At 37.1% G+C, this 18,540-nt stretch overlaps 1 protein-coding gene and 1 non-coding gene across 2 annotated transcripts in view; one reads left to right on the forward strand and one right to left on the reverse strand.

Annotated features, from left to right (window-relative positions):
• LOC125960265 (zinc finger protein 568-like) overlaps window positions 1-18,540 on the reverse strand; it is a 45,331-nt gene that overhangs the window by 23,508 nt on the left and 3,283 nt on the right. Inside the window, 1 exon segment of the mRNA XM_049702971.1 lies at window positions 14,993-15,051. Within this exon segment, the coding sequence (XP_049558928.1) occupies window positions 14,993-15,007 (15 nt within the window). The 5' untranslated portion in view covers window positions 15,008-15,051.
• Window positions 12,024-12,150, forward strand: LOC117198262 (small nucleolar RNA SNORA25). Its single transcript, XR_004479351.1, has one exon. It is a non-coding gene; the product is annotated as a small nucleolar RNA SNORA25 (small nucleolar RNA).

Here is an 18,540-nt window from a genome sequence, read left to right on the forward strand (position 1 = left end):
CAAGAGATCACTGAAGAAATCAAAGAAAAAATTTAAAAAATACATAGAAATAAATGACAATGAAAACACAGCAACCCAATACCTATGGGACACAAAAGCAGTTCTAAGAGGGAAGTTTATAGCAATACAATCTCGCCTCAAGAAACAAGAAAAATCTCAAATAAACAATCTAACCCTACACTTGAAATAACTAGAGAAAGAAGAACAAACAAAACCCAAAGTCAGTAGAAGGAAAGAAATCATAAAGATCAGAGCACAAATAAATGAAATAGAAATGAAGAAAATAGCAAAGATCAATAAAACTAAAAGCTGGTTCTTTGAGAAGATAAACAAAATTGATAAACCCTTAGCCAGACTCATCAAGAAAAAAAGGGAGAGGACGCAAATCAATAAAATTGGAAATGAAAAAGGAGAAATCACAATTGAAACTGCAGAAATACAAAGGATTATAAGAGACGACTACAAACAACCATATGCCAATAAAATGGACAACCATGAAGAAATGGACAAATTCTTGGAAAGGTACAATTTTCCAAGACTGAGCCAGGAAGAATTAGAAAACATAAACAGACCTATCACAAGTAATGAAATTGAAACCGTAATTAAAAATCTTCCAACAAACAAAAGTCCAGGACCAGATGGCTTCACAGGCGAGTTCTATCAAACATTTAGAGAAGAGCTAACACCCATCCTTCTCAAACTCTTCCAAAAATTGCAGAGGGAGGAACACTCCCAAATTCATTCTACAAAGCCATCATCACCCTGATACCAAAACCAGAAAAAGATATCATAAAAAAAGAAAATTATAGACCAATATCACTGATGAACATAGATGCAAAAATCCTCAACAAAATACTAGCAAACAGAATCCAACAGCACATTAAAAGGACCATATACCATGATCAAGTGGGATTTATCCCAGGGATGCAAGGATTCTTCAATATACGTAAATCAATCAATGTGATATACCACATTAACAAATTAAGGAATAAAACCATATGATCATCTCAATAGATGCAGAAAAAGCTTTTGACAAAATTCAACATCCATTTATGATAAAAACTCTCCAGAGAGTGGGCATAGAGGGAACCTACCTCAACATAATAAAGGCCATATATGACAAACCCACAGCAAGCATCATACCCAATGGTGAAAAACTGAAAGCATTTCCACTAAGATCAGGAAGAAGACAAGGATGTCCATTCTCACCACTCTTATTCAACATAGTTTTGGAAGTCCTATCCACAGCAATCAGAGAAGAAAAAGAAATGAAAGAAATACAAATTGGAAAAGAAGAAGTAAGACTGTCACTGTTTGCCAATGACATGATACTATACATAGAAAATCCTAAAGATGCCACCAGAAAACTACTAGAACTAATCAATGAATTTGGTAAGGATGCAGGATGCAAAATTAAGGCACAGAAATCGCTGGCATTTCTATACACCAACAATGAAAAATCAGAAAGAGAAATTAAGGAAACAATCCCATTCACGATTGCAACAAAAGAATAAAACACCTAGGAATAAACCTGCCTAAGGAGGTGAAAGATTTGTATTCAGAAAACTATAAGACACTGATGAAAGAAATCAAAGATGACATAAATAGATGGAGAAATATACCATGTTCTTGGATTGGAAGAATCAATATTGTGAAAAGACTATACTACCCAAAACAATCTACAGATTCAATACAAGCCCTATCAAAATACCAATGGCATTCTTCAAAGAATTAGAACAAAAAATTTTACTATTTACAACAGCCAGGACATGGAAGCAACCTAAATGTCCATCAACAGATGAACGGATAAAGAAGATGTGGCATATATATACAATGGAATATTACTCAGCCATAAAAAGAAACGAAACTGAGTTATTTGTAGTGAGGTGGATGGACCTAGAGTCTGTCATACAGAGTGAAGTAAGTCAGAAAGAGAAAAACAAATGCTGTATGCTAACACATATATGGAATCAAAAAAAAAAAGGTTCTGATGAACCTAGGGGCAGGACAGGAATAAAGATTCAGACGTAGAGAATGGACTTGAGGACACAGGGAGGGGGAAGGGTAAGCTGGGATGAAGTGAGAGAGTAGCATGGGCATATATACACTACCAAATGTAAAACAGACAGCTAGTGGGAAGCAGCTGCATAGCACAGGGAGATCAGCTCAGTGCTTTGTGACCACCTAGAGGGGTGGGATAGGGAGGGTGGGAGGGAGGGAGGTGCAAGAGGGAGGGGATATGGGGATATATGTATACATATAGCTGATTCACTTTGTTATACAGCAGAAACTAACACAACATTGTAAAGCAATTATACTCCAATAAAGATGTTAACAAATAAATTAAATTAAATTAAATACATGAGGAGTGCCTTTTTTAATGTAAAAAAAAAGACATGAGACATGGAGAAGAGAAAGGAAAATGGCAGACATAAATTAGTGTCAACATTAGTGGTAAATGGATTGAACAATCAAAAAGGCAGAGACTGTCAGACTGGATAGAAAAACAAGATCAAACTATATGCCGTCTATAGGAGACATACTTTAGGTTCAAACATAAAAGTCAACTGAAATAAATTGACGGGAAAAAATATATCATGCAAAAAATAACCATAAAAAACTGGAGTGAATATACTAATATTAGACAAAATAGACTTTAATACAAAAACTGGAGACTTCCCTGGTGGTCCTGTGGTTAAGAATCCACCTTCCAATGCAGGGGACATGGGTTTGATCCCTGGTCAGGGAGCTAAGATCCCACATGCTGCGGGGCAAATGAGCCTGTGCGTCGCAACTACTGAGCCCGCACACCACAACTAGTGAGCCCGCATGCTGCAGCTACAGCCCATGTGCCACAACAACAGGGTCCACGTGCTCTGGAGCCTGTGTGCCACAACAAAGAGCCCATGTGCTGCAACCAAGAACTGACACAGCCAAATAAATAAATGAATATTTAAAAAAGGAAATCAATAAAATAGAGAACAGAAAAATAATAGAAAGAATCGATAAGGCCAAAAATTGGTTCCCTGAAAAGATCAACAAAATTGACAAACTTTAAGTTGACTGACCAAGAAAAAGAGAGAATGCTCAAAACATTAAACTCAGAAATGGAAGAGGAGACATTACTACTAACCTTACAGGATTAAAAAGGATTATAGTGAAATATTATGAAGAACAGTATGGTAACAAATTAGATGATTTAGATGAAATGGACAAATTCCTAGAAAGACACAAAGTAATGAAACTGCTCAAGGACAGAAAAAAAGAAAATCTGAATAAAACTGTATCAAGTAAAGAGATTCAATTAGTAATCAAAAAACTACCCACAAAAAAAAGCTCAGGGCTAGATGGCTTCACTGGTAAATTCTACCAAACACCAAAGAACAGTTAATACCAATACTTCACAATATCTCCCAAAATAGAAGAGGAGTGAATGCTCCTTCTATGAGGCCAGTATTACCCTGATATACCAAAGACAAAAAAAAAGAAAACTACCGACCACTATCTCTTATTAATACAGAGGTAAAAGTCCTCAACAAAATACTAACAAATTTAATCTAACAATATATAAAAAGGGAACACAGATGTTTATAACAGCTTTAATTCATAATTGCCAACACCTGGAAGCAATCAAGATGTCCCTTAGTAGGTGAATGGATAAATAAATTGTGGTACATCCAGATAAAGGAATATTACTCAATGCTAAAAAGGAATGTGCTATCAAGCCAGGAAAACACATGGAGGAACCTTAAATGCATATAACTAAGTGAAAGAAGCTGACTTGAAAACAAAAAAAAAGAAGCTGACTTGAAAAGGCTATATACAGTATGATTCCACTATATGACATTCTGGAAAAGGCAAAACTATAGAGACAGTAAAAAGATTAGTGGATACCAGGGGCTGGAGGAGAGGAGAGCAATGACTAGACAGAGCAGAGAGGATTTTTAGGTCAGTGAAAACACTCTGTATGATACTATAATGACAGACACATGTATATACATTTGTCCAAATCCATAGATTATACAACACCAAGAGTGAGCCTCAACATAAACTATTAGACTTTGGGTGATTATGATGTGTCAGTATAGGTCCATCAATTATAACAATGTACCACCCTGATGGGGGATGCTGATAATGGGGGAGGCTATGCATGTGTGGGGGCAAAGGGTATACGGGGAATCCCTGTACCTTCCTCTCAACTTTGCCATGAACCTGAAATTGCTCTTTAAAAACAAACAGGGCTTCCCTGGTAGCGCAGTGGTTGAGAGTCCGCCTGCCAATGCAGGGGACACGGGTTCGTGCCCTGGTCCAGGAAGATCCCACATGCCGCGGAGCGGCTGGGCCCGTGAGCCATGGCCACTGAACCTGTGCGTCCGGAGCCTGTGCTCCGCAACGGGAGAGGCCACAACGGTGAGAGGCCCGCATACCGCAAAACAAACAAACAAACAAATATATAAAGGATTATGTGCCATCACCAAGTGGGATTTATACCAGGAATGCAATACTGATTTAACATCTGAAAATAAACTAATGTAATACTCGATGCCGATAGAATAAAGAACAAATCCATATGATCATCTCAACAGATGCAGAAAAAGCACTTGACAAAACTCAATACCTTTTCATGGGAAAAACACTCAACATACTAGCAAAAAAGAGGAACTTCCTCAACGTGTTATAAGACATCTACAAACACCCCACAGCTAACATCATACTAAAAGTGAAAGACTAGATGCTTTCCCCTTGTGGTCAGGAACAAGACAAGGATATATATTCTTACGATTTCTATTAACATTGCAGTGAAGTTTCTAAACAGAGCAATTAGGCAAGAAAACAAAAGGTATCCAGATTGGGAAGGAGAAAATACAACTATCTCTATTTTCAGATGACATGATTTTCAGAAAACATAAGAAATCCACTAACATTTTATTAGAACTAATAAACAACTTCAGCAAGGTTGCAGAATATAAGATCAATAGTAAAAAACCAATTGTATAACTAGACATTTGCAGTGAACATCCAAAAATGAAATCAAGGAAAACAATCCCATTTACAATAACATCAGAAAAAATAAAATACTGCTCAAGATGATGGAGTAGAAAGACCCTGAGCTCACATCCTCTCATGGGCACACCAAAATTACAACTATTTACGGAGCAACTGTTGATGAGAAAGACTGGAACCTATAAAGAGAACGAACCACAACAAGATGGGTAGGAGTTGTAGAGTCAATGTATAGTCAAGACCCATACTCCTGGATGGGAAACACACAAATGGGAGAATAATTACAATTGCAGAGGTTTTCCACAGGGAGCGAGGGGTCTGAGCCCCACATCGGGCTCTAGAGCCTGAGGATCCTGCACAGGGGAAGACAAGCCCCCAGAGCATTTGGCTTTGAAGGCCAGTGGGGCTTACTTTCAGGAGACCCAGAGGATTGTAGGAAATAGAGACTCCACTCTTAGAGGGCGTACACAAAATCTCACATGCTCTGGGACTCAGGAGAGCAGCAGGAATTTGAAAGGAGCCTGGTTCAGACCCCACTGCTGACCTTGGAGAGTCTTCTGGAGAGGCAGGAGGCAACTTGAGCTCACCCTGGGGACACAGAAACTGGCAGCAGCCACTTTGGAGAGTTCGTTCAACCACATGGACGTTGGTGCTGGCAAGTGCCATTTTGGAATCTTCTCTCTAGCTTATTAGCCTTGGGACTCAGCTCCACCCCCTCCACCAGTTTGTAGGCAAAAGTACTCTGATTCCTCAGGCCCACCAATTAGCCAGGCAGGGACACAGACCCATCCATCAGCAAGCAGGCTGCCTTAAGATTCTCTGAGCCTACAGCCACCCGTGACATGACCCTGTCCACCAGGGGGCCCAGGACCCAGCCCCACACACCAGAGATGAAAATGTTGAGAGATGATACAAGCATGAGGGATGGAGAATGAAGATCTAATCTAAAGGCTATATATATTGCCAAGGAACCAGAATAAAAGAAAACCTAATAACACAAATGGGAAAAAAACAACTAGGAGTTGAAATAAAATTGAGATATTATGACTATGTGAAAAGGAAAAAATAATGAAAAAAAGGGTAAATTGTAACTGTGGATAGGCAATGGTTTTTTTTATATATGACACCAAAAGCACAAGCAAAAAAAAGAAAATTAAATAAAAATGGACATCAGAAAAATGTAAAAATCTTGTGCTTTCAAGGACATCATCAAGAAAGTGAAAAGACAACCCATAGGCTGGGAGAAAATATTTACAGATCATATACCAGATAAGAAACATATCTAGAATATATATGAAGATCTCTTACAATTCAATAATAAAAAGACAAACCAATTAAAAAATGGGCAAAGGGCTTCCCTGGTGGCGCAGTGGTTGAGAGTCCGCCTGCCGATGCAGGGGACATGGGTTCGTGCCCTGGTCCGGGAAGATCCCACATGCCGCGGAGTGGCTGAGGCCCGTGAGCCATAGCCGCTGAGCCTGCGCGTCCGGAGCCTGTGCTCCGCAACGGGAGAGGCCACAACAGTGAGAGGCCCGCGTACCGCAAAAAAAAAAAAAAAAAAAAAAAAAGGGCAAAGGATCTAAATAAACATTTCTTCAAAGAAGATAAGCACATGAAAAGCACATGAAAAGATGCTCAACATCACTAATTACCAGGTACACGTAAATTAAAGTCACAATGAAATATCACTTCACAACCACTAGATGGCTATAATCAAAAGGACAGATAATAATAAGTGTGATGAGGATGTGGAGAGACTAGAATTCTCATCCACTGCTGGTGGAAACGTAAGATTTTACAACTGTTGTGTAAAACAGTGGGGCAGTTCCTTAAAAGGTTAAATGTACAGTTACCGTATAAGCTAGCAATTCCACTACATATAATGAGAACTAAAAATATATGTCCACATAAAAACTTGTACACAAATATTCTTAGCTACATTATTCATAATAGCCAAAAAGTGGAAATAATTCAAATGTCCATTAACTGATAAAAAGATAAATAAAATGTCATATTCAGGACTTTCCTAGTGGTGCAGTGGTTAAGAATCTGCCTGCCAATGCAGGGGACATGGGTTTGAGCCCTGGTCCAGGAAGATCCCACATGCTGTGGAGCAACTAAGCCATGCGCCGCAACTACTGAGCCTGAGCTCTAGAGCCCGTGGGCGACAACTACTGAGCCCCTGCGCCACAGTTACGGAAGCCCACGTGCCTAGAGCCCATGCTCCACAACAACAGAAACCACTGCAATGGGAAGCCCACACACCGCAACGAAGAGTAGCCCCCACTTGCCACAACGAAGACCCAACACAGCCAAAAAAATAAAATAGAAATAAATAAATACATTTATTAAAAAATATGTCATATTCATACAAGAGAATACTGTTTGGAAATAAAAAGAAACAAAGTACTGATACAAGCTACAAAATGGATGAGCCTTGAAAACGTTATGCTGAGTGAAAGAAGACAGTCAAAAAGGACCATATATTATATGATTCCATTTATATGAATGTCCAGAATAGGCAAATCCATAGAAACAGAAAGTACAAAGGAGACTTGGGGGGAAATGGGAAGTGATAGCTCATGGGTACAGAGTTCCTTTTTAGGGTGATGAAATGTTCTAACATTGATTGTGGTAATGGCAACTCATAAATATACTAAAAATCATTGCATTATATACTTTAAATGTGTCAATTTTATGGTATGTGACTTATATGTCAACAAAGTTTTCTTAGGTTGTGAGACTGTTCCAATGTATTTCAAGTTTTAAAAAAAATTCCAATAAAAATAGTTCCATCAGAAAATATTACTGATTAACTTGATTATTATTCCACAAATATTCATTTGTGTCTCTAGCTAATGTCCCATCCCCCAGTGTGGGCCTTGAGTGAGCCATTTGTTAGAGCTAAAGGAATGTCAGTGAACATGATGTGAGTAGAGGCCTGAAATGCACTTACACCTGTTAAAAACAAGACAACAGGCCCAAAATGGAGCCACTTATGCTAAGCCTCATGTCACCAAACTGAGACTTACCTACAGTTTCAGCCTCTCCTAGAAATAAAATCTTAAACTAGTCAAGCAGGAATCACCTGATCAGCATTAGTGAGGTAATCTGTCTGATAGACCCTATCATCCCCTAAAGGAAAGTAACCTGGCCAGAACCAATCCACTTTCTGCTACTATAACTTCCTTATTCCCACTCCCTTCTGCCTATAAAAATCTTTGACTTGGTACAGCTCCTCAGAGTTCCTATGTATCTCCTAGATTGGATGTTCCCTGACTCATGAATCATTGAATAAAGCCAATAAGATCTTCAAAATGTAATCAGTTGAATTTTGTTTTTAAACACACCCTTGACTTGGTTCATGTACTCCAGTGATCTGGCAAGTGAAGAGCCTGCCCCAGAAAGCTGCTGCTCTTTCACCTGAATGAACACACGTGGAGGAGATGTGAGCCCATGCCACAGCCTGAGTCAGGGCCAGGTGATCTGCAGCCCAAAGCAGAGCCCAAAGCCCACATAGTCAACCTGCATGAGAATAAAGGTCTCATAAAAGAAGCAGAAAAGCTGAAGAGATACCTGATTGAAAATTTTTCAAAGAATTAGGCTCTCAAAATGGAGGTGGATTTAGATATTTTTACTGGTTAACAGGCTGTAGAGTCTGACATCATGAGTTCAAATCCTGGCTTCAAAATTTAATCGTGTGGGAATTCCCTGCCAGTCCAGTGGTTAGGACTCGGCACTTTCACTGCCATGGCTCAGGTTCAATCCCTGGTTGGGAACTAAGATCCCATAAGCCTCGCGGCGCAGCCAAAAACAAAAAAGTGTTTTTTTAAACTAAACTCGACAAATGGCCAAATTTGAGCTTCATCTGTAAAGTAGCATTTTCCTCCAAGGGCTGTTATGAGGACTAAATGAGGCCAAAAACTGTGAAGCACTCAGAACTGAGGTTGGCACCCAATAATCATTCAATAAATGTTTTAGGAATAGATAACCCCTATGGAATATGAACCACTAAAAAAAATAGGGAACAACAACAAAGAAAATATATTTTCTACTAGTGCTAGTAAATTAGCATTAAAACATCTTTCCCACTAACTAGTAAATTAGCATAAATTTCATACAAAAAAAAACTGTACTCCTGACAAAAATTATAAAACAAGTAACAAAAGTAAATATCGATTAATTTCTAACTATATAAAATGATGAATCAGTGCTTTAGAACAAATAGTGTATTTTCCTAAGATGTTGACTCTCTTTACATACATTTGTCAAGAATTCCATATTAGGAGCAAGGAACAAAGAGGATTGTTAAAAAACACAAATTCACATTTCTTGTCATTAAATTTTATTCCTCCTCCTGTCAGACAGAACCAAGAAAAAGATGAGTATCTCCTGGGCCCTGGAAGGAAGCCTTAACATTTCCAGAGGTCCTGCTGGTATCACAGAAGTTTCCTCTGCTTTATTTTTAAAATACTTAATATGATAAATCTTTTTTTAAAAAATAACAAAGTTTACAGTGAAGGCATAAAGATAATTACACGTCAGTTCTATGGTATATATGCTGACTGGCAACTTTTTGTAAAAGTTTTTTTTTCCTTAAAGTTACACAAACATTAAACGAATATTCTTTTTAAAACTTAGAGCATAACACACATTTTTCATATTTTTTCTTGGATATTTTACACACTTATTTTTCAAATGTCTTCTACAGTCAGCTTGAATAGACTTTCCTTAAAAATAATATTTAGAATATGTGAGATTCCAATAAATCTCAAGATTAAAGAGAATTTATATTGATTTAATAATGATGATCTTTTCCAAAAAAAGTATGTATTAAAAATCTATTCAAATCCTCTTTTAGGTCTCAGTAATGCTTTAAAGGTTTCTTTCTCCCATATACATCAGATACAATCTTTTTCCTTTAGGATTTTTTTCTACTCTTAACATTTTCCTTCCATTTTATTTACTTTTTAATTTTAATTTTTTTTGGCTGCATCGTGAGGTTTGCAGTATCTTAGTTCCCCGACCAGGGATTGAACCTGGGCCATGGCAGTGAAAGCACCGAGTCCTAACCACTGGACCACCAGGGATTCCCACCTTCCATTTTACTTTTGAACTGGTTGGTGGTTTGTATATAGAAATGTTGTTGATTTCTGTATATTAATTTTGTGTCCACACTGTATTGAATTCTCTTGTTTCCTCTTCAACTGCCCACATACATAATTGTATCCTAGATATAATTTTGTATGCACCTTCCCAATGTTTATCTTTTTTTTCTTTTCTATATGCATATAGAATTATAGTAAATAAATGTGGTACCATGAGTAATCTGGTCATGTTCCTGACTTTAGTAGGAATATGTATCATTTCCTGCAGGAAACATGGTTCTGGCCTTTAGCTTAGTATGTGTGTAGAATAATTTTTTTTTTTTTTTTGTAGAATAACTTTTTAAATATCATGTTAAGGAAGTGTCCTTTTACTTCTATTTTATAAATAGATCCTCTTTTAAAAATCTCAAATTCTGATTTTAAAAAAATTAGTAGCTTTGTGGAGCTGATTTTATATATATATATATATATATATATATATATATATATATACACATATATATATATATTTTTTTTTTTTTTTGCGGTATGCGGGCCTCTCACTGTTGTGGCCTCTCCCGTCGTGGAGCACAGGCTCCGGATGCGCAGGCTCAGCAGCCATGGCTCACGGGCCCAGCTGCTCCACGACATGTGGGATCTTCCCGGACCGGGGCACGAACCTGTGTCCCCTGCATCGGCAGGTGGACTCTCAACCACTGTGCCACCAGGGAAGCCCTGATTATATATTTTTTTGAATATGATAAATTATATTAATGGATTTCCTCAAATTGAAACATCTTTCTGATAGACAGAAAAAAAATGTTTCACTCAATTCTTCTCCAATTACAGACAGTCCCCAACCTAAGGCAGTTTGACTTATGAATTTTCGACTTTACAATGGTGCAAAAGTGATACACACAGAAAACATAGATACCTTGAATTTTAAATTTTGATCTTTTCTCAGGCTAGCTTTATGTGGTATGATACTCTCTGGTGATGCCAGGCAGTGGCAGCAAGCCATAGCTCCCAGTCAGCCATGTGATGTCATGCGTAAACAACCAATACACCCTTACAACCATTCTATATTCATTCAACTGTTCTGTTTTTCACTTTCAGTACAGTAGTCAATAAATCACATGAGATATTCAACACTTTATTATCAAATAGGCTTTGTGCTAGATGACTGAAGGCTAATGTAAGTGTTCTGAGCATATTTAAGGTAGGCTAAACTAAGCTATGATGTTTGGTAGGTTAGGTGTATTAAATGTATTTTCAATTTATGATATTTTCAAATTATGATGGTTTTATCAGGACGTAAGTCAGGAAGGTCTGTACTCTACAATTCTTTGCAATTCCAATTAAAATCCCAACAGCGTTTTTTCCTTAGAGCTAGATAAACTGATTCTAAAATTCAAATGAAAGCATAGAGGTCCCAAAGTAGCTGAGGAAATTTTTTAAAACTAGAACACTTGTGTAGTGGGAAGTGGGGAAATGCCTGCCAAGCAAACAGGGTTATTATAAAGTTAAAGTAGTTAAGACAACGTAAACACATATACACACACACGCACACACACACACACACACACAGAGCATAGTACTGGTATAGATGTAGACAAACAGATTAAAGAAACAGAACAAAGAGCCTAGAAACAATTAAGCATGTATATTATAAAGGTGGCATCACAAAGTAAAGATCTATTTAACAAATGGTATTGGAACACTGGTCGCCTACATGCAAAAATAATTTTACTGATATAATTAGCAAATTCCTACCTTGGACCAATTACAAAATTGAATTCCAGTTGGATCAAAAACTAAATATGAAAAGCAAATCTTTGAAAAGGAACTATAACATAATAATTGGAAAGATATCTTATAAAATACCAACATTAGAAACTCATGAAAGAAGACTATTAAACATTAATGTTGCATATGTCATTTCAAAGAGGGCTTATGGGACCAAAACCAGGAGCTCTTAATGCTGTGACCAAAGACTGAAGTTCTCCACGGGATGTAATAGTCACTCAACAGTGCTATGTCTTCCTGAGGAGATACAAGATTTAACCACTTATATCCATGATTGCTGATACGGGAAAGTAAAAATAAATGTTTCCCAAGTTTAACAACAACAATAAAAATTAATGTTGCATATTAATTTTGACTGAATTATTACTGTATGCACAAACTTATCATATGCTAGATGAAACTACCCAAATTTAAAGTTTATATACAACAAAAGATACATGATAACATATAAGTGACAAATTAGAAGAAGATATCTGCATAAATCCTAATGCTGAAGCAGGCATTCTTAAAATCCCTTAATTTCAAGTAGAAAAAGGACTAACGGCATAAAATGGACAAATAATATGAACAGTCAATTGGCAAAATTTGCATTTCTTCACTCATGAGTGGATTTCCATTTGTACAGTATCATAAGAGTGTGGTCCTAGAGTCAGGTTGTATGGGTTTGAATCCTGGCTTTACTGCACACTTGATGCATGAATTTATGTAAGTTTCTTAATCTCTGTGCTTCACTTCCTTTCTCTATAAAAATGAAAATAATATCTACTTTACAAACTTCTGATAACGATTACATGAAATAAGCTACGTTAAGCTTATAGCACAATATACCTGGCACATAATAGGTACTCAATAAAGCTATTATACTTATTGCTGTAGAAGATTTTTCTAGCTGCTATGTAGTCTATTCAAATATAAATAAAAGCTGCCATGTAATATATTTACATCCATATTCTAGAATGAATGCCCAGAAACATAGGCAGTCCATTTCTGTTTGATAGTCCAGACCAAGATGTCTGGCTCTGGTGTCTGAAAGGAACTGAATGAAGTTTTTGAAAGCTAACAGAGTGTCCTATTTGTAGATCACAACTCCTTATCTCCAGCTTTTTACTTTATAAGGAAAATTCACATGTGAACTAATTATTTGGAATCCTCTCATAAAAGATGGTCATTACCCACTAATTCAAAATACACCTAAAAAATGTATCTACAAATCTGAATATCTGTTTCTTTGTGACATTTTTATTTTAAAATATTTATTGCCACTTCCATTTTTTCCAACTGCTTGCTCATGTTCTCCACCCAATTTTCTATTTTCTTAATTGTTGGTTTTTAAGAATTGTTAGTATATTTCTGCATATGTATTACAAAAACTGTTCCCAGTTTTGCCTTATTACAGTGTTTATGGTAGTTTCATTGAAGAGAAGGATTAATTTTGTGAACACAAATGAGGCATCTACTCTTTTATCTTATCAGTTTCATATGTTAAACTAAAAAAGTAGGTCAATGAATACAGCGAACACATTCAAAGACCTTTTCAGGTAGAAAGATTTATATAGCTAATAATTATTAACAATATTTATCATTTATGGAGCACTTACTATGTGCATTTAACCCTCCCAATATTCCTATGGGGTAAGTATTATTATTATCCCCATTTACAGATGATGTAACTAAGGACAAAGAGATTAAGAAACTTGCCCATAATCATGCACTTACTCTCACTGAGCCAAGATTTGAACCCAAGTCTGTCTAGGCCCAGAAAACCACTCTGCCAAAAGAGAAATAACTGGATAAGCCACACAATCATGTGGTCAATAGAAATGTGTGTGTGCTTCAGGATGGAAAAGGTATGAGCTGAGGAAAAAGAGGTAGTGGAAAATATTTAAAATACAGGAGTGTGAGGGATTCCAGTGTTGGAAACGAAAAGAATCAACAGCAGAGGAAGATGAGTCATTTTGTAAGAAGATGAAGAATACTGTATATTTTGAGACCATAAAAAAAGACGTGGAGAGTTATAGATACCAGAACTATAAAAAATTCTGCCACAGAATTTTAGTATATATTTTAGCTCAACTTAAAAAGTCTCAACTGAAAGAAATATATATGGAGGATCGTTTGAAAGAAGTACTCGATTTACTCTTCCCAATAATTCTAGTTTTTAATCTATGGCCAAGAAGGACTTTTAATAAACTGAGCTTAAAATCATAAGAATTACGGAATTATTTTGGATTTCTTTTTGACCTAAGTGCCAATGAAAAGCTTTTTTCTTTCCTGAATTATAAGCTTTTTCCTCATAAGTAGTGCAAGTTATGGGATGAACTTTATGTCTCAGTTTGCTTTTGCTTCTCCAGATCGTATTCAAAAAAATTTTTTTAAAGATTTTTTTTTATGTGGACCATTTTTAAAGTCTTTAGTAAATTTGTTACAATATTACTTCTGTTTTATGTTTTGGTATTTTGGCCGTGAGAAATGTGGGATCTCAGCTCCCTGACCAGGGATTGAACCCTCACCCCCTGCATTGGAAGGCAAAGTCTTAACCACTGGACTGCCAGGGAAGTCCCTCAAATTTGAACTCAAGTTTTATAATCCTGTATGGACCTGTTTCTGCATAGCCACATGTCAAATTTCCCCAGGTTCTGACCTTCTGGCTGTATTTTTCCTCACCTTGATTTTTGATTTAGTTTTTTCCAACTTACTGGTAGGTTAAAGTAACCCACTGCATCTGCATTGTAAAATAATGCAGGAAACAAATAAATGCTTAAAACATACAAGAAGTGACTTCCATGGTGGCACAGTGGTTAAGAATCTGCCTGCCAATGCAGGGGAGACGGGTTGGAGCCCTGGTCTGGGAGGATCCCACATGCCGTGGAGCAACTAAGCCCGTGCACCACAATTACTGAGCCTGTGTGCTGCAACTACTGAATCCTGCACGCCTAGAGGCTGTGCTACGCAACAAGAGAAGCCACTGCAATGAGAAGCCCGTGCACCGCAACGAAGAGTAGCCCCTGCTCGCTGCAACTAGAAAAAGCCTGCACACAGCAACGAAGATCCAACACAGCCAAAAATAAATAAATTAAAAAAAACCCACAACGTACAAGAGAACTGGTCATATCCTCTTCTTCCTTGAAAAGGGCAGAATCTGGAGAACACCAAGCTGAGGAAAGAGAAATAAAAATCTGTTTACTTCAGAGCCCCAGATAAAGGACTAGAGAAATCTTCAGCATCAGTTGTAAGATCACCTATAATGATCCTCAGAGCTTTGAGAAATATTAACCACCATCAGGCTACAGAGACACTGAAATGTACAAAGATGGCTTGTAATTTAATCATATAGAGTTCTATGGGAATTTCTGGAGGGCTAAGTCTAGGGTGCCCAATGAATCTATTTCCCTAGTTTCCTGCTATTTTATTCCTAATAGGAGATTTTTTAAGTACATAATAATAAATACCACAAAGATTTAAGATTAAATTATTTATGAAGCACTGTAAAGAATTTGGAAAAAACTTTAATCAGAGACAGGTTACAGGCATTGTGGAACATTCGTATGATGGAATGAAATGCAGTTATAATTCTAAAGACATTTTAAAATAACTTAATTGACTTATTTTTTACCCTAAAAAATTCAGGGCCTTCAGATTAAAAATGGAAGACTGAATACTTGCATTTATTTCTGCTCTCTCTGAAACACAACCAAAACGAAAGAAACAATCTCACAAGGACAAAGAATACAGAAGATTTTAGCGGAAAAGAGATGTCAACAAAATTCTGAAAGATAGAGAGCAAATGACTGGTTTCTAACTTAGAGAAAGATGAAGCTTAAGCGAGGGTGGGGAAACCATGGCAGAACACTTGAAAGGCTCAGGAATGGAGGTATTAGGTAATTTTACAGGCAGGAGTTTGGGGTGGGGCTGAAAAACAGGGAACTACACACAAGGTGGGGTTGAAGCAATGTAGAGAAAATAAGGGAATTAAGTAAAAGCTGTCAGATTGAAAGACGAAGTGTTCCCCTCAATTTTTTTTCCTTTCTTTGCCTCCCAAAAGCAGGAATCCTGGCTTATACTCCTCAAACAATCTAGGACTTCTTGCTGGGAAAACTGACTAGCTCAAAAGAAAATGCATACAGATCCTGACATTTGGTCAACCTTCAACCTCGAACAAAACACCATATTAGAAAGAAGGGCAAGGAGAAGAGTGGGTGGGAGTTGGGGTGGGGTGAGGGTGATGAGGAAGGGGTTAGATAGAAAAGAGAGATAAATCTTTATTTCTACTGTCAAAAGTCAATAGGAAATATCTAAAACTGAAATCAAACATTAGCAGTATGAGGATGTTATTCAGGAAAGCAGAGCTGAATACCAGAATATCCAGAAAAAAATGTTCCAAGTAATTGCCTATGGGTAGTGGGAACAGGGTATGGGAAGGAATGGAACAGGAAACTTTTGTTTACAATTATATATTTAACAGCACTTTTTAAAAAATCTAAATGTATATAAGAAAAATAGGAATTATATTAAAAATTTATTTTAAAAAACAGTTGTCAAGTGAATAAAATAAAAAACAAAGGTCAACACAGTCAATAACTTGTGAACTTTCTTGGTAGGAGTACTGAACTTCCTAACTCTTTTTACAGACTCTCTCCTAAATTCTGCCCATCTCTGAGCCACCTCCCCTGTTCCTTCCATCATCTGGGTCAAATGCTCCGTTGTCACACAGCTACTGCTGATCTCTGAAGGTTGAGATGTCATTCAGGCCTTTCCCACTCTAAACAGAGGGGTTAAGATAGGGTGCACGTCTAGCAATTTCAGGGTCCACTCTATCTCAGGACTCCCCAGCTTCCAGGGAAGGTCTCAGATCAGGAGGTCTCCTTCCATGATAGATACCTGCTCTTCACTGTTCTTTATCCTCACATCACAGATCTGTCTTATCTTTGTGGAGCCAGGACCTGTGGGCTTATGATATAAATCCAATTTACCTGATGTCTTCTCACTGGATCCCTATGGGAACCAGCCTCCAAGGTGGCCCCCAATGATTGTTGTCTTCTGGTATTCATGTCTTTCATACACCCCTCCCACACTGAATAGAGTTGAGCTGCATAACCAATAGGATCTTGCAGAAATGACAGTGTGTGACTTCCAAGGTTAGATCATAAAAGATATGGTTTCTGTCTTGCACATTTTTGAATCACGCACTTTGAAGGAAGCCAGCCACCATGCCACAAAGACACTCAACAAGCCTTAGGAAGAGGCTTGTGCCAGCAGCCAACACCAATTTGCCAGCCATCTTGGAAGCAAATCCTCCAGTCCCCATTAGCCTTCTGATGACTGCAGCCCTGCCAGCAATTGACTGAAACTTCATGAAATATCTGAGCCAGAATACCCAGCTAAGTCACTCTCCACTCCCCAAAAACTGAGATAATAAATGTTTATTGTTGTTTAATATATGTTTATTGTTGTTTAAGCCACTAAATTTTGAGGTACCTTATTACACAGTAATAGATAATTAATACAGTCCCAAACAATTAGCTTCCTTGCTTGTAATTCACAGTCCCTGGAGTCACTGACCAGAGATGCTGAGACAGCAGGAGTCTGGAAGAAAACTCAAAGACTCAGCAACTCAGGTTGAACCAATAGAAACATCAAGAGTCTAGAAACAAAGTGAATACAATAGTGATGTTCACATAATATCTGCTCCTCAAATATCTTTTGTGAGCATAAAGATGTAGGCCTGATGCAGTGTCAGATATAAAGCTGAGTCAAAAAACATTCAGATTTTCATCAACCCCAGATCTAGTATGAAAGAGAGGTGCATTAAAAGTCCAGCTATTCCATTTCCTATCTATCTTGACAACTGAGATAAACGAGAGTTGTAACACAGAACTCCCATACTCATCATTTGAAATGAGAATTATACTCATGTCACAGTGACATTGTCACATGACATTAATTTATCATCTATGGTGAAAAAAATGATACACAAGAGAGTAGACTAATCCTTACTCTGAATGATAGAAAAGAAATAATAAAACAGAAAACATTCAATTATAATAAATTTTGAGAAGTGTTATGCTTGGGATATACTCCTACTGTCCCTCACACAGTTTCTATTTTTTTTTGAATGGCAATTATCACTAACAAACCATATAATTTATCATGCTTATTGTCTTTCCACCCCCTCATATAAAATACATGAAAACAGGGATTTATTTTTGTCTTTTTGCCACTGATAGTAGGTGCCCAAAAAATATGTGGATAAACTGGTATACCCACTAGGGAAAACAGTATGGCAGTCAAAAAATTAAGAATAGAATTACTATATGATCCATAAATTCCACTTGTGGATATATACCTAAAAGAACTGAAAGCAAGGACTCAAACAGGTATCTGTACACACATTTGTAGCAGCATTATTTGCAATAGTCAAAAGAAACAAACAATCCAATTGTCCATTGACAGATAAATGGATAAACAAAATGTGGTATATACAATCAATGAAATATTATTCAGCCTTAACAAGGAAGAAAATTCTGACACATGCTTTAACATGGATGAACCTTGAGGACATTATGCTACGTTAAATAAGCCAGTCACAAAAGGACAAATACTGTAAGATCTGGTACACGGAGTACATAATGAGGTAAAGTCAAAT

The sequence above is a fragment of the Orcinus orca genome, chromosome 20, assembly GCF_937001465.1.
Source record: "Orcinus orca chromosome 20, mOrcOrc1.1, whole genome shotgun sequence".
Lineage (NCBI taxonomy): Eukaryota > Metazoa > Chordata > Mammalia > Artiodactyla > Delphinidae > Orcinus > Orcinus orca.